Raw genomic sequence first — 21945 nt, forward strand, 5'->3', positions numbered from 1 at the left:
TTTTTACTTTGTCTCCTTTGATGTGGACAGGTTCATATCCTCCACTACGCTTCCTGAAGTCAGAGAGGCAGTCCAAAGATGTGTAGGTTAGATGGGTTAGCGACATAAATGTGTGGGGTTACAGAGATAGGGCTGGGGAGGGGGCTTGGGTAAGATTCTATGTCAGCGAGTTGGTGCCAAATTGATGGGCAGAATGGCCTCTTCTGTAGTGTAGGAATTTTATGATTCTATGATTCGGTTTTGGGATGTGAGGTGTGTATCCCATCAGGAATATTTGATTGAAGAAAGGCTTTGAATTCAGAAATGTTTGTGTTTGTCATTTTGCACAGTCATGAAGAAATAACAGATTCAGTATAACTACCTGCGGAGACCGTTCACTATTAGACCAATCTTCAACCCGAGCAGGGATTGCATTTATCACATATCCAACCCTATCTCTCTATGTGAAAGGGAGGAGAAGGTTAGAAACCACATTTGCTCACATGCTTTTAAGGTAATCATTTGCCAGCCACAGATAAGACCTGAATCTTATCTGCATTCTGGGTGTGCTAACTGCAAGAGGTTCAAAAACATCAGTCGGTCAGTAAAAGAGGCTTTTTGCGAGGTTAGATTGGTAGGAAACATATCGACATGTGAGGGTGAGGCTTTTTCACTGCCCAGCCATGAATTCAACTTTCATTTTATTCTTTGATTTTATGGTGAAGCTAGTTTTGTGTGAACTGGATTGTAGAGCTTCACGTTCAAGCTGATTAATTCTTGGTGCACACACTGAATTTATTTATTCATCATATGTCTGCACTTCCTGTAGAGGCAACACTTATATCCTGCGGCAGGTTTCTGTCACACCTTTTCCTGACCTACCTGTCTGTCAGCGCTAACCACAAACCTCTAGAATCAAACTCACCCCTTGCCAAATCCTCCCCGTTCCAGAATTCATATTCCCGTTCTCTGTAGCGTTCCCAATTTTAATCACTCCACCATTGGATAGCTATTTTTTCGGATGTCTAAACCTAAAGTTTGGAAATTTCTGACTGAATTTCTCCCTCTCTCCTCCTTTAAGGCACACCTTAAAACCTTCCACTCTGACCAAGTTAATGATCATCTGTCACCTTATGTGGTTGTGTCATTTTTTAAATCTGACTTAATGCTGCTTTGATCTGATGGGTGGTGTCCCATCTCAGTTGTCAATGCAAGTTGTTATGGTGAAGCTCTTCTCCATTCTAAGTCCAAAGGTGTACAGGTTATGTTGATTGGCCATTAAATTGCCCCTCCATGTTATGGAGATTAGCAGAATAAATACGTGGGGTTATGGGGATAGGACCTGGATGGGATTGTTGGTGCAGACTCAGTGGGCTGAATGACCTCCTTCTGTAGTGTAGCTATTAAATAGCTTTTTGCTTTTATTCCTGTTCATTACTTTTCAATGCTAATGGATAATAAGAACATAAGAACTAGGAGCAGGAGTAGGCCATCTGACCCCTCGAGCCTGCTCTGCCATTTAATAAGATCATGACTGATCTTTTCATGGATTCAGCTCCACTTAGCCGCCCGCTCACCCTTAATTCCTTTACTGTTCGAAAATTTATCTTTCTTTGCCTTAAAAATGTTCAATGAGGTAGCCTCAATTGCTTCATCGGACAGGGAGTTCCACAGATTCACAACCCTTTGTGTAAAGAAGTTCCTCCTCAACTCAGTCCTAAATCTGCTCCCACTTATTTTAAGGCCATGCCCCTAGTTCTAGTTTCACCTGCCAGTGGAAACAACTTCCCTGCTTTTATCTTATCTATTCCCTTCATAATTTTATGTTTCTATAAGATTTCCCCTCACTCTTCTGAATTCCAATGAGTATAGCCACAGTGTACTCAGTCTTTCCTCATAAACCAGCCCTCTCAACTCTGGGATCAACCTAGTGAATCTCCTCTGCACACCCTCCAGTGCCAGTATATCCTTTCTCAAATAAGGGGACCAAAACTGTACACAATACTCCATCTGTGGCCTCACCAGCACCTTACGCAGCTGCAACATAACCTCACTGTTTTTGAACTCCATCCCTCTAGCAATGAAGGACAAAATTCCATTTTGTGTGTGCGCATGCACAGGTCCCTCAAGCCTGCACTTTCATTCGATTACAAGAAAGCCAGGCTTGCATTTATATAGCACCTTTCACAACCCAAGCACCCAGATGGTACGTACTTGCTGATGTAATGTAGGAAATGCAGCACTCAGAGCACAGTAAGATCCCAAGACTTGATAACGACACATAATTAACCTGTGGGCACAGAGGAATACCCGTTTTGCTGCTACTCTGGCCTGTCCCTTTAAGACTGCTCCTCTCACTAAGCAAGTCAAAGCAATCATAGCAACTTGTAATAAACCTGTACATGTCTGAGGACATGTACCAACCGACTCAAGAACAGCGTCTTACCTGCTGCCGTCAGACTTTTGAATAGATCTAGCTCATGTTAAGTTGATCTTTCTCTGCACCCTAGCTATGACGTAACACCACATTGTACACCGTCTCCTTTCCTTCTTTATGAATGGTATGCTTTGTCTATATAGTACGGAAGAAACAATGCTTTTCACTGTATCCCAATACATGTGACAATAATAAATCAAACAAAGGGAGTAACAGCCCAGAGAACTTGACCCTTGAATCCTGTCCACATATTGGGAATGCCTTTGGAGAAATAAGTTGTAAAATGCCTTCTGTTCAAAGGGAGAGATGGTGTAGGTGACAATGTGTCATAACTTAGTCAAGTTTCTAAAGTGGCGACCCATTTTGCACCCACGGAATCAAAAATTCTTCCTGTCTCCTTGGTTGTTCAATTAGCAGATAGCAAAGAAAGCCGGTATGTGGGCTTGTGACGGGATTGAACCAGGGACCTTGTGATCTGCAGTCTCCAGTCAGCGCAACTAAGAATGATCCGATTCACAGTGTTTTTCATTAGAGCCAAAACTTATTCCTCAACCATCATTGTGAAAAGCAGATTATCCAGTCATTATCATATCTTAGGATCTTACTGTGCTCTGAATGCTGTGCTTCCTACATTATATCAGTAAGTACAGACCGTTTGGGTTGTGAAAGGTGCTATATAAATGCAAGTCTTGTAATCGAATGGAAGTGCAGGCCTAAGGGACTGTGTTTGTTACATTCCTTTGTCTAACCTGTGTAGATTTTTTGCAACCTGTGCGTGCATACGCACAGACACACACACCCATACACATATGCACACACACCCACACACATATGCACACACACACACACGCCGCCCCACACACACACACACCCCCACACACATATACCCACCCATCCATACACACCCACAGACACACACCCATTCTCTCTCTCTCTCACACACACACACACACACACACACACACATGCATTTAGCAGCAAAGTTTAGAAATAAGAATCTTGTTTTGGACCATTGAGTCAAGAATCAGATTTTCAGTTTGTTCCAGTATTTAAAGGGTTAATGGGACAGCCAGTCAGTCTATTGCACAGTTTGGACTAAATGTTGACTTAAGGCGAGGCAGGCTGAGAGGGTGTGGGGATAATTGTACCATAGCGTGTAGATATAATTGAATTCAATTGTTAATCTAATGAAAAAGACATATCTTATAGAGATATATTAAAGACTTATATCTTATAGAGGGGTTCTTGTAGAGACTTACAAGATAATGAAGGGGCTAGATAGGGTAAAGGTAGAAAGGATAGCAGAACTGGAGGGCACAGCCTCAAAATAAGGTGGGGGGGGGGGCGCAGGTTAGAACGGAGTTGAGGAGGAATTTCTTTACTCAAAGGGTGGTGAATCTCTGGAATTCTCTGCCCATTGAAGTGGTGGAGGCTGCCTCGCTAAATATATTTAAGTCACGGGTAGTTAGGTTTTTGATAGACAAGGGAATTAAGGGTTATGGGGAGAAAGTGGGAAAGTGGAACTGATCCACTTCAGATCAGCCATGATCTTATTGAATGGCGGGGCAGGTTTGAAGGGCTAGATGGTCTACTCCTGCTCCTATTTCTTATGTTCTTATGACTTCAGACTTTCATAATGATACAGCGCAGAAGAAGGCCATTCGGCTCTGCTTGCTCTCTGAAAGAACATTCCAATTGGCCCACTCCCTGGCCATTCCCCATTGTCCCATAAATTTTCTCGCCTTCAAATATTGATTGCATTTACCTTTTGAAACTCAGTATAAAACCTGCTTTCACCACCCCTTCAGCCAGTACTTAATAACTCGCAGAGTTAAACAGAATCTCTGGTTCATTTCCAATTGTCTTGAATCTGTGTCCTCTGGTTACTGACCTTACTGCCCCTAGAAACAGTTTCTTCCGATTTACTCTCAGCAAGAGCTGTCAGAATTTTGAACCTGTTTACTGAATCTCACCTTAACCCTCTCTGTCCCAGTATTTCCAATCCTATCACTTTGGTCTAGAATCTCACTCACACTATTGCTGTCTGTAAACTACAAGCTACAGTTTGTGGTTGTGCTCGCTAACAGAAGTATTTATACCTGGTGTTTAGTTTAGATTTATGACATTCGATAAATTCTGGATTCCAGCAGCAGGAAACTAACTTGGTCTGTCATAAATAATAATGGCTGTACGTTCCAGCCTTCTCATATTTAAATGATTGGCTTGTATTGAGTTTCCACACCCCATACATACCTGTCTGATGATAATCCTGTCACATCCGTTTGCTGTTGTCAGAATTCATGTCCCTTTGTTATTAACTCCATGGTGATTTTTGATTACTTTAATTTTTAATGCAAAAATTGCATTTCATTGTGAATTGACACAGGGTGTGCAAATTGGGTGGGGTAATAGATATACAGAGAAGCAAAATGATGGGTGTGCAGCACGGGGAGGGGGGCGAAGGGTGTGCAGCACGAGGAGGGGGGGCAAAGGGTGTGCAGCACGAGGAGGGGGGGCAATGGGTGTGCATCGTGAGGGGGGCAATGGGCGTGCAGCATGGGCAGCAATGAATATGTAGTGTTTCCCATCTGCCTTTACGTGTGCAGGAGTTGTTCAGCTCAGTCTGAGTGTGTTTTGCTGCATGTGCATTTCCTGATAATGTTTTGGAGTTTGAGTTTGTGATCAGGGACAAAGTTCAGCTTCCACACTTTCCTGTGTTCTGTGAGGTGATAAGGGATTTAGAGAGAGAAAAGGACCCTATTATATGCAGAACACATTACAGCCAGTGAAGTACTCCTATAGACATTGTAATTTAAGAAATGCAGCAGGTATTGTGCACAGCAGGATTCCACAAACAGTAAATAAAAATGATCAGTGATGTTGGTGCGGTATAAATATTAGCCGAGGACATCTGGCAGCACTCATAGAACCAATAAAGCACAGAAACAGGCCTTTTGGCCCCTCCTTGTCGGTGCCGATCCATTTTTCTGCCTAGTCCCATTGACCTGCATCTGGACCATATCCCTCCGCACCTCTCTCATCCATTACCTGTCCGAGTTTTTCTTAAATGTTAAAAGTGAGTCTGCATTTACTCAGCTCACTCCACACTCCCACGCGCTCTCTGTGTGAAGAAGCCCCCCTAATATTCCCTTTAAACAATTCCCCCTTCACCATTAATCCATGCCCTCTAGTTTCTTTCTGCCCTAGTCTCAGTGGAAAAAGTCTTCTTGCATTCACACTATCTATACCCATCATAATTCTATACACTTCTATCAAATCTCCACCTCATTCTTCTACGCTCCAGGGAATAAAATCCTAACCTATTCAACCTTTCTCTGTAACTCAGTTTCTCAAGTCCTGGCAACATCCTTGTAAACCATCTCTGTGTTCTTTCAACCTTATTAATATCCTTCATGTAATTAGATAACCAAAACTGCACACAATCCTCTCAATTTGGCCCCACCAATGTCTTATACAACCTCACCATAATATTCCAACTCTTACACTCAATACTTTGATTTATAAAGGTCAATGTTCCAATAGCACTCTTGACGACCCTATCTACCTGTGACACCACTTTTAGGGAATTATGTATAATCTTCAAATGGTGGCCCTGGGACCTTTTACATCCACCTTAGAGACCACTTGGGGCTTTAGCTTATACCCCATCTGAAAATCGGCAGCTCTGGCAGCGCAGTACCCCCTCAGCACTAGCACTGGGAATGTCAGCCTGGATTTTGTGTTCATGTCTCTGGAGTAGGACTGGAACCCGCAATCTTCTGACTCTGAGGCAAGAGTTCTACCCACTGAGCCACAGCAAACAATGAGATCAATCTGCCCTTCAAGCCTGTTTCTCCAGTCAGTTGATCAATTAATAAAATGAGGCTAAGAAGAATCAAAGGAAGTGGGTGGAAGGTGGGGTCAGGCTATTGAGTTGGATGATCAGCTGTGATAATGGATGATGGAGCAGGCTTGAAGGGCAGAATGGCCTCCTCCTGCTCCTACTTTCTATGTTTCTATCTGTTGAGTTCTGTGCACTGTATTAAACTGCTTCTAGATAAGTTAGTTTGCACTGGACCATTTAATCTTTGACCTGGTGTCCTTTTTTTTTCACAGGCACCTGCTTATGTGTACATTCTGTGTGGCCTGGGATTATTTATTTATCAATCCTTGGATGCAATTGATGGCAAGCAAGCTCGAAGGACCAACAGCAGCTCCCCGCTTGGGGAGCTGTTTGACCATGGTTGCGATTCCTTTTCCACAGGTACGTGAGGTAGAGGAATCTGCGGGGGGGGAGGGGGGCGTGAGGGGAGCATAAGTCACCAGATGCAGTCACACAGGTTAATAAGGGCATAAGAAAAACTCTGGGGTTCACTTACAGAGGAGTAGAATTGAAAAACAGGCATGTTATGTTAAATAAAAGCAAAATACTGCGGATGCTGGAACCTGAAACAAAAACAGAAAGTGCTGAAAAATCTCAGCTGGTCTGATAGCGTCTGTGGAGAGAGAGAATAGAGCCATTTTTCGAACACAGCTCTGACGAAGGGTCATCTAGATTCGAAACGTTGGCTCTATTCTCTCTCCACAGATGCTGTCAGACCTGCTGAGATTTTTCAGCACTTTCTGTTTAAGTTATTTTACAGTTGTGTAAAACATTGGTTATGTCTCTGGTTGCACTGTGCGGAGTTCTAGATTCTATCATATAAAAAGACTAAGGTGACACTGGAGACGATGCAAAAAATATTTATCAGAATGACATTGGAACTGGGAGTTCAGAGCTATGAGGAAAGGTTAAAGGGACTGGGACTCCTTTCTCCAGAAAGGTAAAGACTGAGGCTTCTTTAATATTATAAAAGGGTTTGGGAAGGTCTAGAAAAGATCTTACCAACAATGAAAGACCAGAATTAGAGGCCAACATTTATAATAGTCGTTAATAAATCTAATTGGGAATTCAAAAGAAACTCCTTTACCCAGAGAGTGATGAGAATGTGGAACTTGGTACTAAAGGGAGTATTTGAGGTGAATAGAATCATTGGACCCTACAGCGCAGAAGGAGGCTATTTGGCCTATCAAGTCTGCACCGATGGCTATCCCACCCAGGCCCTATCCCCATAACCCCATGCATTTACCCTAGCTAATCCCCCTGACACTAAGGGGCAATTTAGCACGGCCAATCCACCTAACCCGCTCATCTTTGGACTGTGGGAGGAAACCGGAGCACCCAGTGGAAACCCACACAGACACGGGGAGAATGTGCAAATTCCACACAGGCAGTGACCCAAGTCGGGAAACAAACCCGGCGTTATGAGGCAGCAGCACTAACCACTGTGTCGCCGTGCCGCCCTAGTATAGTGTAGATAAATTGAAGGGGCAGCTGCATAAACACATGAGAGAGGGAGAAAGGAATAGAAGGAAATGCTGATAGGGTAAGATGATGAGGACTTTATGGAGGGCCATGTGGAGCATAAACACAGGCACTGTATGGTTGGGCTGAATGGCCTTTGTCTTTCTGTAAATACTTTGTTATCTCATTCCAACTACAGCAGTAGCTGTATTTATTGAAGTGTCAGCCAGAACCTCTTAACACTGATTGCCAGGAATGGGTCGCGAGGTCCAAATTAGGTCGGAGTTTATTTCTGATCACCTTAAAAGCCAATGTTCTCTGGGAACTTTAATGTCCTTTCTCAGAATGGAAATTGGAGAGCCATTGGTCAGCTCTCCCTTGTGTTTTAACTCCGTTGTTTCTTTTTATATTGTAGTTATGGTTGGCTTGGGCACCTGCCTTTCCGTTCACCTGGGAACAGATCCAGACCTGATGTTTTTCTGCTGTTTCATTGGCATCTTTATGTTCTATTGTGCTCACTGGCAAACCTACGTTTCAGGATCCCTACGATTTGGCAAGTAAGTCTTCACGATTTGTTCACCACCATCATCTTATTCCTTATGCAGGATATGTCTAGCTGGAAAAGATTTCTTTTGTGCGGAAATTAGGGAAGATGGTGTCCAGGAATGTAAATACATGGGGGAGTTACCAGAAGCTGAACTGGACTAGTAATATGTATATTGTGGCTACCAGAGGCTAGGAATCCTGTGGAGAATTACTCCCCTTCTGACTCCCCTAAGCCTGTTCATCATCAACAAAGCTCAAGTGTTTAAAAGAGATTCTAGATTCCACTGAATATTTGCTGTAGAGAACTTCACATTGTAACCATTCCCTGTGTAAAGAGATTTTTCTGAATTGCCCATGTAATTATTTACTCTCCCCGTTAATTGGCTCTCAGTCAGGGAAGGATTGAATCTGCTGTTTATTGTTAGGATGACGAGGGTTAATGCTGGAATCTGCCACTAGTCTTTGCAGTTTGAGGATTCAGAGAACGGTCATGTACAGAAAAACAACTTTGTGCCTAACCACTCGCATTGTGAGGCCATTTGGCCCATCGAGCCTGCACTGACAATAATCCCACCAAGGTTCTCTTCCCCTAACCTCACATATATAATTTACCAATTCCCCCTGACATCACCCTAACATTAAGGAGCAATTTAGCATGGCCAATCAATCTAATCTGCACAGTTTTGGACTGTGGGAGGAAACCGGAGCACCCGGAGGAAACCCATGTAGGTACGGGGAGAATGTGGAAACTCCACACAGACAGTGACCCAAGCTGCGAATTGAACCCGGGTTCCTGGCGCTGTGAGGCAGCAGTGCTAACCATTGTACCATTGTGCTGTCCCAGAAAAAGAATGCTAATAAAATTCAGGCAGTAATAAGAGACTATCAAACAGATTATGGCCGAATTTGACTGTTTTCCCTCAAATTTACATCTATTTTAGGAATAGCCATTTTGGGTACAGAACTTGAGTGTTGCTGAAAACAGACGTTTTGTTGAAGTTTTTTGTCTTGCACTCATCAGAACAGTTCCAAGAAAACTAATGTTAGGGGAAATAAAGTTATTCTGTATGAGAAGAGAATGCCAGTTGGTTGACAAACGGACTCTGATTGGTAGAGGCATTGCCATGGAGAATGCACCAGTTAATGGTGACTTACAGTCAACTGTCAAGGCATTGCACTAACAAATGAACCATCAAATGGCTATCACTTACTTTGTTTAGCTGAAACAGACTCGATGTGTGCCTCTGTTTCTGCCTGCAAAGAACAGGGTTCTGTATATGTAAATATACATAGCTTCCAGTACATGTAAATATGCCACACTGCGAGCTCAACTAACTATCTTAGATTAGTTGTCAATCTACACTGAGGTGCAAATGACTGAGGAAGCTGTAGGGGGCGGAGGAGAATTTTTTTAATTCTTTCATGGAGGTGAACATCATTGGCAAGGCCAGCATTTATTGCCCACCTCTTATTACCCTGAAAGAAGAGCTGGTGAGCTGCCTTCTTGAATATAACTGAATGGCTTGTTTCAGAGGAAAGTTTAAGAGTCAAACCATATTGATGTGGATCTGGTACCCGCATATGCACACGTACACATATGCGCATGCACACGCATGTAGGCCAGGCCAGTTAAGGACAACAGCTGGTTTCATTCCCTAAAAGGTTCATTAGGGAACCAGATGGGTTTTTACAGCAGCCCGGGTAGTTTCATGGTCCCGATCATGGAGACTAGCTTTTTATTCCAGGTTTTATTGATTGAATTTAAATTGTGATGGGATCTGAATTCAGGTCTCTGGATCACCCAGGTTTCTGGAATGCTATCCAGTAACATAACCAATATGCTACTGCATTACCCAAAAGCCTTTACTGTTGCAAAGCTTTCATGGCACAGTTTTCACTGTGATAGTTTTGATGCGTTCCATTGCGGAATTGAAAAATAGGATAAATATTAGGAAGGGAAATGCCTGTTAGACTGTGAGGAAAGAGCAGTGTAGCTTTTACAGAGAGCTGGAATGGGTTTAATGAGCACAATAGCCTTTCGTTTGTCATCAATCTCCAATGTTAACGCATTTAAAATAAATTGTGTCAAAGCCTGCTTATAAATAACACAAATCTAGAATTTCACAGCAGCTTGTCAGGCATTTCAAATTGATCTGTGCAAATGGAATTTCAATTCTACTTTACATTCATGAAATGCGTACCTGAGTGTATGACCAATTTCCTATGTAAACTGTAGCAATATGGAACATGCGTGTAACTAAAGTGACCCGTTTGATGCTTCCGCAGCCGTTTTGTGTGTCATGTCTAAGTGGGCTGATTCTACAAGTGCTTGGTTGGGATTGGGAGCCTCACATTCAACCCCACACGTGTACCTGCATATGCACACGTACACATATGCGCATGCACACGCACATAAATAGCATGTACACATGCACGTGCACATGCATGCACATACATCCCAAATTGTGAAGTAAGAGATGATGGAATCACCTGAATGAGAGTTGTGGATGGCATGCCTGAGATTCCCTGATCCAGGAACGTCAGGCAGCCTAGGCTCCTCCTGCGTCCCCCACCACTTGGTGATGGGGACTTGGGAACAGGAGGTCTCTATTTAGCCTCACAAACCTGTTCTACCTGTTCCAATATTCAGTGAAATTGTGGCTGTTCTGTGACCCTAATGCCAGGTCCCTCCGTTTTCATCAAATCCCTTACAACCTTTAGTTAACAGAAATTCAGTAGTCGCACATTTAGAATTGTCATTCTAGAATCAGCGTTAAGTGTTTGATTAAGTGTCTGATCCACTGTAAACTCACAGCAGCTTTAACCACTGATCTCTCTATATCCGATTAGAATTGATGTAACTGAAGTTCAAATCTGCATAATGCTCATCTTTTTCTTGTCTGCCATTGGAGGAGCTTCTCTTTGGGATTACCAGGTGAGCTATATTTCAACTTAGTGATGACTGCCTGTGTTTGTTGCAGAGTTTCAGTGAGAATTCTGGCTGTGTGGTGAACAGCTGTGTTTATTAGTGTTGTGGAATTCACATCTTTGAATTTATCCTGAAGTGCAGTGAGTGCTGTGACGTAGAGACGCGGGGCAACCAATTTGTGCACAGAAAGATCCCACAAAAGGCCATTTTACACTGCATCAGTCCAAGGCTAGCTTCAAGTCCAGCTCTCCTCCTCTCTGTCACGGTACACGTTCCGTACCCCACCCACACCCACACCCACCCCTCATTTCTGATTGGTTGTGCACAATCATTGAGATTGTAATTTTACTGCAGGCCTGTAGGCATCACTGGAGGGAGAGTTTAAATCTGAGCTATGCAGGGCTCGATGTGAGGTGTCGATGCAGACTCAATGGGCTGAAAGGCCTCTTCTGCGCTGTATCATTCTATGAGTGCTATGTCGGAATACTGTAATACCAAGATCTGTCCACACTTGCTGTTTATGTTCTCCCATTGGCCCTGCCCCGCTCCCATCCGTTCCATTCTCCCAATTTTGCATTGCCATTATACCTTCTTGGCATGTATGGTTCACCTGAGGTGCTCCAGAGCCGGCAGCAACAGTGCAGATCCACTTTGGGTAGTTCAGTTTCGCTCCTACGTGAATCCAATCACTCCCATCTGGATTAAACTGCAGAAATATATCAGTTTCTCCCCTCCTTCCCCCAGTCCTCTCCACCTGCTGAATCAGTGTCAGTCGAGACTTGTCTGCACTGGGGCAGGAGTCCAAAACTCTCTTTCCCATTCATTGTCCGAGTCACATTGGTTGCCATGTGATGTGGGAAGAGTCATTATTTTTCTGTGTATGAAGGGGCTTTCTAATCATTTCTGTACAGGTAGGCTGAAATTATTGTCGTGTCCAAAAAGAACAAAGAACAACCCAGCACGGGAAACAGGCCCTTCGACCCAACGAGCCCGCGCCGCCGCATCATCCTACACCTATTCTACCCTGCGTGTCTACGAATGGAACCCCTAACTTAGCCAGATTCAGGGGAGAATAGTGTCAATTTGGTAAAACCAATCAGCCTAAGAGCACATCTTTGGGGTGTGGGAGGAAACCGGAGCGCCGCTTCAGGCTGGGTGGGTTATTAATATTCTCCATTGGAATTGAGTGTTTAAAATCTCTCAAATTAATGAGATTTGATGAGATTGTGTATCTTGGCTTTGTAAACATTCTACTGGATATTAAATCAATGCCTTGTTGTCAAACACCTCTCACCCTCCAGCATATTGATCAAACAAGCAATCAATGGGTGGGGGAAAACACACGATACCTGTCATTTACCCATTGCCTGGGTCAATACGAGGTATATTATTCATCTTCAGATGTGTTTGTGCTGGAAACGAGAGGTCTTGGCCAACACCCTTCCCTCCAGCAACACCCTTTGTTGCGTTGTTGTTTGTGGGATCTTGCTGCACCATTATATTTCCACCAGGTTTGTTTGAAATCTATCCCTTTAACGGGGTTTCAGCCCTGGCATCTCTTTATTTGACTCAGTGTTAGATTTTGCTTGGTAGCACAACTGTGAAGCACATTGGAACATGTTTAAGGTTGTTGCTGTATACAGTCAGCCACTCTTCAAAGTAATTCATGAAGTGTTTGGGAGACTTTGAGAGATGTTAACCAGCTCTTTATAAATACAAGTTCCTCCCAAACCACATTTCTTGTTTCTCTTCCTCTATTAAAGCAGAATGGGAGTTCACAGGCTAAGGTTAGTTGGGCTGGACGGCCAGTTTCTCTTCTATTAAAAGGTTTTGAATTCTACTTTGTCTCAATTACAGGATTATGAGTGATCTGTAAGAACCCATTTCTCTTGTATCTGGAAGGAGTACAGATTATCTGAGACAGGGAAAGAAGTTGTTGGTCTGTGTATATTATTTTTAAGCAGCCTTCCCCATGGGTGTGTAACGAAGTTGGCCACAGCAGAAACCTCATTACTGTTCAGTCACTGTCTAACCACCTGTTCCTGTGCTGATGATGCTAGAATTCCTGTTTTCTCACTGCCTCTGCTGAGTGAGAGTAGACAGTGTTCACAGTTGGGGTTTACGTGTAGAAAGTATAGCACAAAAATGAGCCAGGACTAAGTAAAAATGGTAGAGAGCATCAAGTTTTTATGTGTTCAGATCACCAACAACCTGTCCTGGTCCCTCCACGTTAACTCCATGTTAAGCCCACTAACGCCTCGTACTTTCTCAGAAGACTAAGGAAATTTGATGTCAGCTACGATTCTCACCAACTTTTATAGATGCTATAGAAAGCATTCTTTCTGAATGTATCACAGCTTGATATGGCTCCTACTCTGCCCAAGACCACAAGGAACTACAAAAGGTCATGAATGTAGCCCAATCCATCACGCAAACCCAGCCTCCCATCCATTGACTCTGTCTACACTTCCTGCTGCCTCGGCCAAGCAGCCAGCATAATCAAGGACCCCACGCACCTCAGACATTCTCTCTTCTACCTTCTTCCATTGGAATGAAGGTCACGAACGCAAGAACAGCTTCTTCCCTGCTGCTGTCTGACTTCTGAATGGACCTACCTTGCATTAAGATGATTTTTCTCTACACCCTAGCTATAACTGTAACACTACATTCTGCACTCTCCTTTCCTTCTCTATGAATCGTATGCTCTGTATAGTGTGCAAGAAACAATACTTTTCACTGTGTGCTAATACATGTGACAGTAAATCATATCAAATCTTTTGGTCCAGCTCACCTGTCCTGTACACAGCAATCACATTTGTAATCTTTCTTACTTCTGTCCCCCCTCCAGCAGTGACTTGAGGCCACTTTAATTTGGAAAGTAAGGCTGGTAATTTGCTTTTCCTTCATCTTAACTGAAGTGAAGCTTTATTATCAGTTTAAAAATGAGATTTCAGCCCAGCAGGTATTGGCTGCATTGTGTTACAAGCTATTAGTTTACAAATGTCTCAGGGCCCTTTGCAATGAATTTCACTGATGTGTGCTTTCCAATGTGATATTGACGCAAACTTTGTGTTGCTTATTTTTTTGTTGTTGTTGTGTTCTGCTGCCTCTGGAAATTCCCGTTAAACTTTACACGGAATGGATAAAGAAAGGTAAAAAAACTCTTCCTAAACTCATATTGTAATGATGCTGAGTGAGAGAGCTTCAGAATGTAAAGCCGTTTGGAGTTTTTTGTGTTCTGCATTAACAATGCCTGAGTTATTAATCCCACACTGGCTGTGTTGCTTAGCGCGTTCAAAACAGATTTCACAGTTGACGTCAGAAACAGCTTCTGTTTATTCTTTCTCCCAATCCAGATTCCAATAGTAGGACTGAGAATGAAGATTTTGCCTGTGTTTGGAATAATAGCAGGAGCCATCTATTCCTGCACCAATTATTTCCGGGTCATCTTTTCTGGTGGGACGGGCAAAAATGGTTCTACAATAGCGGTAAGGAGAGCGAAATCAATGATAACACATTTTCTGCACCAACCAGCCTCTAGCTGTTGATGTTGAGTATTGAATTCTTCTTTATTTTCTAGGGTACCAGTGTTCTGTCGCCCTCTTTGCACATTGGCCTGGTCATTATAATGGCTGTAATGATCTACAAAAAGTCCACCACACGCCTATTTGAAGATCACCCTTGCCTCTATGTTTTAATGTTTGGATGCGTAGCTTCAAAAATCACAAACAAGTTAGTGGTATGTGAATTTCAATCAAAGCATAAGTTTCTATTTGCTGCCTGCTTTCTTTCAACTTTGAACAGCTATTTAACTCCATGCTGGAACCAGCCATATGAATACTGTGGTCACAAGAGCAGGACAGAGTCTGGGAATTCTGTGGCAAGTAACTCACCTTCTGACTCCCCAGAGCCTGTCCACCATCCAGGACAAAACACCCCATTCACAAACGTTCATTCCCTCTGCCACAGTGACTGCAGTGTGTACCATCTACAGAATGCACTGCAAGGCTCCTTAGGCAGCACCTTCCTAACTCCCAACCTCAACCATCAGGAAGGAGAAGGTCAGCAGATGCAAGGGAACACCACCACCTGCAAGCTCCCCTCCAAACTCCCGACTGTAACATTGTCCCTTCAGTGTCACTGGGTCAAAATCCTGGAACTATTTCCCTAACGGTACTGTGGGTGTGCCTGCACCACGTGGACTGCAGCGATTCGAAAAACCAGCTCCTCCCACCTTCCCGACGGTAATTAGGGATGGGCAATGAGTACTGGCCTAGCCAGCAACACCCATATCCTGTGAATGAATAAAACAGGAAAATAAAACCTCACCATCTAATCAGCCAACCTCACTCAAAGGCTGGTGCACCCATTAATTTTTGAAACACTAACTCTCCCACATATGCAGAGCAGAATTGACACTGTTCCGATTGTGTTCTCATCCAGCTTTTTGGCAAAAGAACCAGGGGACGAGATGAGATTTCTTTTTAGCACAGTGAGTTGTTGTGATCTGGAATGTGCTGCCCGAAAGCGCAGTGGAAAGTAATTAAACAGAAACTTTCAAAAGGGCAATTGGATAAAAACTGGAAAAAGAAAAATGAGCAGTGGGGAGGGTGAGGGGAGCGGTGCGGGTGGGTCTTTCAAAGAGCTAGTGGAATGTGTTGAGTGATCTCCTCCTGTGCTGTCCAATTCTACACTGACACTACTTGGTGATGACATTCTCAGTTTACCAGAGGCACGGGGAGCAGCTGCTTAGCCATGTTTAACGGGCGCTGCCTCATGTGGGATTATTTGAGTCATACATCTGCCGCGTTACAGCGGGTTTGTTTTTTTGTTGTTTGTTTGTGCGTAACATAAGTCCTAATTAACACCCCAGTGTCAGCTGCTGCAAACTCCATCCAGGAAGACAACATCTGCCTGGTTCAATTGGAGCGCAACAAACTCCCCAGAGAAGGGAGCTGCTTCTGAGGATCATTTGGTGCCAATGAACAAAGAAAGCAGCTCCCTATCTGTTGGGAACATGGGAGCACCATTCAGCCACTCAACCAGTCAGTGAGATTGTGACTGTTCTGAACCAGAATTCCATATCCCTTAATAACCTTTGGCTCACAAAAACCTACCAATCTTCATTTAAAATTCACAAATGATTTAAGCATCAAGTTGCGTTTGGATACGAGCATTCCAAATTGCTGTCTGCGTCCTCCTGTGAAGGACAGCTCCCTAATTTTACATCCATAAGCTCTGGCTTGGATTTTTAGATTGTGCTCCCTCAACCTGAACATTCCGAGGCAGAAGGAATAGTTTCTTAAATAGCTGAAGGATCGGAGAGATACTAACACTTCTCAATTGCTTTATTCACAAACAATATGGAAAGGGTTTCTGTTACCTGAAGCAGGAGATTAAAAGGGAGTCTCCAGGGTAAAATAATGAAACATGGATTCGGACAGCGTGGGGGCCTGATGGATTTATCTCACTCTTAGTAAACACTTGAATGGATGAGAGAGGAAAAAAATAGTATAGCGATTGACAAAGAGCTGGGAGGAGTGGAACCAATTGAGTTGGCACGTCTTAATCAAAGAACAAAGAAAATTATAGCACAGGAACAGGCTTCCAAGCCTGCACTAACCATGCTGCCCAACTGAACTAAAACCCCCTAACCTTCTGGGGATCATATCCCTCTATTCCCATCCTATTCGCGAATTTGTCAAGATGCCCCTTAAAAGTCACTACAGTATCTGCATCCACTACCTCCCACAGCAACAAGTTCCAGTGTTTACAACTCTCAGTGTATAAAATCTGCCTTTAAACCTTGCCCCTCGCACCTTAAACCTGTGCCCCCCAGTAATTGACTCTTCCACCCTGGGAAAAAGCTCCTGACTATCCACTCTGTCCATACGTCTCATAATTTTATAGACTTCTATCAGGTCTCCCCCTCAATCTCCGATGTTCCAGTGAGAATAAACCAAGTTTCTCCAATCTTTCCTCATATCTAATGCCCTCCATACCAGGCAACATCCTGGTAAATCTTTTCTGTACCCTCTCCAAAGCCTCCACATCCTTCTAGTAGTGTGGTGACCAGAATTGAACACTATATTCCAAGTGTGGCCTAACTAAGGTTCTATAAAGCTGCAACATGACTAATTTTTAAACTCAGTGCCCTTGCTAATGAAGGCAAGCATGCTGTATGCCTTCTTGAATACCTTCTCCACCTGCATTGCCACTTTCAGTGACCTGCGTATCTGTACACTCAGATCCCTCTGCCTATCAATACTCTTAAGGGTTCTGCCATTTACTGTATATTTCCTATTTGTATTAGACCTTCCAAAATGCATTACCTCACATTTGTCTGGATTAAATTCCATCTGCCATCTCTCCCCCAAATCTCCAACTGATCTATATCCTGCTGTATCCTCTGATGGTCCTCATCGCCATCCACAAATCCACCAACCTTTGTGTTGTCCGCAAACTTACTAATCAAACCAGTTACGTTTTCCTCCAAATCATTTATATATATATATATACTATATTACAAACAGCAAAGATCTCAGCACTGATCACCATTTGTCACAGCTCTCCATTCAGGAACGCATCCTTCCACTGCTACCCTCTGTCTTCTTTGACCGAGCCAGTTTTGTATCCACCTTGCCAGCTCACCTCTGATCCCGTGCGACTTCATCTTCTGCACCAGTCTGCCATGAAGGACCTTGTCAAAGGCCTTATTGAAGTCCATGTAAACAACATCCACTGCCCTACCCTCATCAATCATCTTCGTCACTTCCTGGAAAAACTTGATCAGGTTCGTGAGTCACGACCTCCCCTTCACAAAACCATGTTGCTTCTCACTAATATGGCTACTTATTTCCAAGTGGGACTAAATCCTGTCTCAAAGAATCCTCTGCAATAATTTCCTTACCACTGATGTAACGCTCACCGGCCTGTAACTATCTGGATTACTCTTGCTAACTTTCTTAAACAAAGGAACAACATTGGCTATTCTCCAAAGTCGAATAGTCTCCTTTCCAGCATCATGCAAGTTTATCAAATACTGATCTGATGTCACTCCATGTATATTGTTATCTCCGTTATCATTATTAGAGAAAGATGTTTTGTTTTTGTAGGTGGCACACATGACCAAAAGTAAGATGAAACTACAAGACACAGCATTCATTGGGCCTGGGCTGCTGTTCCTGAACCAATACTTTAATAGTTTTATTAACGAGTACTTTGTACTATGGGCAGCTATGGTAAGTGCATTACATTGATTTCCTTAAAGGATGCAGATTTAGACAAAAAGCAATAAAATAGCAAAATACTGTGCATGCTGGAATCTGAATCAGAAACAGAGAAAGCTGGAATATCTCAGCATCAATCAGAAAGAAAACAGAGCTGATGTTCTGAGTCCACGCGTGACCCTTCTTCAGAATTAAAGAGAACAAAAACTGATTATATAGAAGAGGGGGTGGAACAGATGTTGTTCATTGTGTGTTTCAACACCAGGTACCTCAAACCTAGCTGTGAAATACCATGTCCATTCCATCTCCCGTTTCCCACCGGAATTGGAAATAACTGGGGCTCAGAATTGATGAGTATTGAAACTCGGATCACCTTGTTCCCTTTTAGAACCTTATATCAGTACAGAATGTGGAGATGCCGGCGTTGGACGGGAGTGGGCACAGTAAGAAGTCTCACAACACCAGGTTAAAGTCCAACTGACTTATTTGGTATCACGAGCTTTCGGAGTGCTGCCCCTTCATCAGGGGACGAAGGAGCAGCGCTCTGAGAGCTCATGATTCCAAATGAACCTGTCGGACTTTAACCTGGTGTTGTGAGACTTCCTACTGTATCAGTACAGCCCAGATTCCGAAACAGAAAGGTACCGGTCTGGACCATCCCCCGATATGCTGGTTTTCCAACTCTTTCTAAGTTGGCTCTCTATCTCGTTTTCACTATTTGATGTTCTGTAACAGTTCACTTTAGATTTTGGACTATTTTAGGATGGCAAGAAGGCCATTCAACCCCTTGAACCTGTTCTATAATTCATTTATGTTTTGCTGGATTTCTATCTGAACTCCATTTCCCTGATTCCATTTCCCGCCATTGATCAATCTCAGTTTTCAAATGTTTAGAAATAAAAGCAGGATTTAGGCCATTTGACCCCTCAAGCTATCTTACCCCTCAGTCTCCACAGTTTTTTTGGAGGGAGTGTTCCAGATCTCCGCTCTCCTTTGTGTGAGGAAATGCTTCCCAATCTCTCCCTGGATGGCCTAACTCTAGTTTCCAGGTTCAGTCCCTTGTTCTGAATTCTCAGCAGCCAGAGAATTGGTTTCTTTTTATCTACCCAGTTCTTCACTGATCTTAATCACCTCCAATTTTCCACACTCAAGCTTCGTCTCTACAAACCATTTTCATAATTTTGAGCAAGGGCTCTCTCCTACAATCAAATCATTTGTTTTTTTTTAAAGTCATTGATTTCCACCTATCGTGCAGCCAAATAAAGAAAATTAGTAAGTTTTTGTGGTTCTCTAATGAATGCCTTTAAAACCAAAGGTGCAATTTAATATAAGACTCCTTGTGACTAACGAATAAACTTGCCTTTGCTTTGTGGGAAGAAACCGGATTGCTGGAGGAAACCCACACAGACGAAGGGTCATCTAGACTTGAAGCATTGGCTCTATTCTCTCTCCACAGACGCAGGGCGACCTGCTGAGATTTTCTGTTTTTGCTCATGTCAGTTGTTTTTGGGTGATGGGATGAGAGATCTGAGCCCTGTTTTGCTTCTTTTCAGATATTCTCCCTGTGTGATTTGCTGGTTTACTGCACTGCCGTCTGCATTCAGATCGCGTCACACTTGCAGATCGAGGTCTTCCGGATTCCGTATCAAGCACCTGACCAGGTTCACAACCACCATGACTGACAATTTGCCCAAAAGGAGGAGGAAGAGATGGAGAGGGAGCACACAAGTCAATCTGACCTGTTAGTCAGAAATTCTGCTCAATCACAAAGCCAACCCGACCTTATCAATCTAGCAGAACCTGTAATTATTACTAAAATCATCTAATTATGATTTCTTAAAGATTGAGTAGAATCTGTGTTCATTTGTCACACGGTGTTATTGTCAAATCTGCATGTACAAGATTCTAGCTCCAAACCTTCTTAAAAGATCAAAATCATTTCAACCTCCACCATTCATCTTCATTGGTCCAGCAGCCAGGATCCAGATGTCTAAACCCACCGTGTAAGAATGTTCTGGAATACACCCAGGTGCTGGTACGGCCTCAGTGACTGTACCATTTAGCACAGAGTGACTGACAGGGATGTGCAGAGTGAGTGAACATTGAATACCCATGTGTTATTGGAGAGGCTGGTGGGAGGAGAGGGGGGATGGTTCAGAATGTTCCTTAGTTGCCTTGCAGTTACCATGCAAGAGGGGACAGTGGAATTGGGAGAATCAACATTCCATTTATCCTGCCGGTAACTTACTATCAAAAAGGATAGGTTTCTTCCTTAGAACTGCACAGGGCAACAGCAGTGAGACAACATTGGCTGTGGCTAGAAAAGTGGGTATTCATGGACATACGCAGCCGAGTGCTGGTGGCAGTGAGTTGTATTTAATGAATTTCCTCCTCCTGATGGGCAAATTCCTGTGTTTGAATCAGTGTAAGCTACCATCGCGTAGCTCTCCATCCATATAATGATGTTGTTCTGAAAGGCAGCTTTAGAGAAATGGGCAAACTTTGATGAAGTAAAAATTGCACCCGAGTACTCCAGCTTCTCAAAGTCGAAAGAAATAACTTTTTTTTACACTATTTTGTAATACAATTTTAACCTCAAGTCTTGTACTGTGCAATATGTTTAAACTGACAATGCAAATACCCGCGATGCTTGCCGATTAGAGCTTCAACTTCAACTGCCTGATTTTTCCATTGCTACTTGTTCAAGTTAACATGGGGTGTGGGGGAGGTGGGTCCCTGGAGAACAGAGAAAGGTTTGAAGGCACATTTTATAGCCAGAGTTTTCAAGAATTTAAGCAGGTAAATTCCACTGTAGTTGAAACAGTCGGTGGTGTTTGATGTCTTGAGACAGACAGAAAGTTTCCACCGTATAATCATGCTTTTCGTGATCACTGGGTCAGAATCCTGAAACTCCTCCCCCATCCTCTCCCTAACTGCACTGTGGGTGTACCTACACCACATGGACTGCAACGGTTCAGTGCCATCTTCTCAAGGGCCATTGGGGATGGGCAATAAATGCTGATCTCAATTGCGATGCCAGAAAGCTTGAATGTGGCTTTTTTAAGCAATGGAAACTATCTGTTCACTAATCGGGTAAGCTGCCAAATTTTCTTACTGTTAGTGTTAGCTGTAATAATTTAGGTTGCTGGTACGTACTGTTGTCTAGCACTAAGACAAGCTAAGTAGTTGATTAATGAGTGCACATAATGAAAATAAAAGCATAATTATCCTAGACACTCACACTGTTACCTGCTAAAACTTTATAATTGTAAAATTGGATGTTAAAAGTGAATTTCCTCAGGTTATCTATATATATATTATATATATATCTGCAATTCCTTTTTTGCTTTGAGTGGGAAAGTAACTAATTTTGCTCCAAGCAAACACTTTTGTCTCTTGTAATGTCTTTCTACTTTTTTCAATTAAACCTAAAATCAAATCTACAGAAATGCTTTGTCTTGTTGACTTTCTATCGTCCATG

General features: G+C 43.0%; 1 protein-coding gene across 2 annotated transcripts in view; it reads left to right on the top strand.

The window, feature by feature from the left end:
• LOC145344313 (cholinephosphotransferase 1-like) overlaps nucleotides 1–21945 on the top strand; it is a 28699-nt gene that overhangs the window by 4592 nt on the left and 2162 nt on the right. For both annotated transcript variants that reach the window (XM_080191411.1, XM_080191412.1), the window contains exons 2-8: nucleotides 6533–6680; nucleotides 8176–8317; nucleotides 11157–11241; nucleotides 14592–14723; nucleotides 14816–14974; nucleotides 18351–18476; nucleotides 20018–20125. In XM_080191411.1, the coding sequence (XP_080047537.1) occupies nucleotides 6533–6680; nucleotides 8176–8317; nucleotides 11157–11241; nucleotides 14592–14723; nucleotides 14816–14974; nucleotides 18351–18476; nucleotides 20018–20125 (900 nt within the window). The remainder of the gene's footprint in view (nucleotides 1–6532; nucleotides 6681–8175; nucleotides 8318–11156; nucleotides 11242–14591; nucleotides 14724–14815; nucleotides 14975–18350; nucleotides 18477–20017; nucleotides 20126–21945) is intronic.

The sequence above is a fragment of the Carcharhinus amblyrhynchos genome, chromosome 6 (genome assembly GCF_965287045.1).
Source record: "Carcharhinus amblyrhynchos chromosome 6, sCarAmb.v2.hapA, whole genome shotgun sequence".
NCBI lineage: Eukaryota > Metazoa > Chordata > Chondrichthyes > Carcharhiniformes > Carcharhinidae > Carcharhinus > Carcharhinus amblyrhynchos.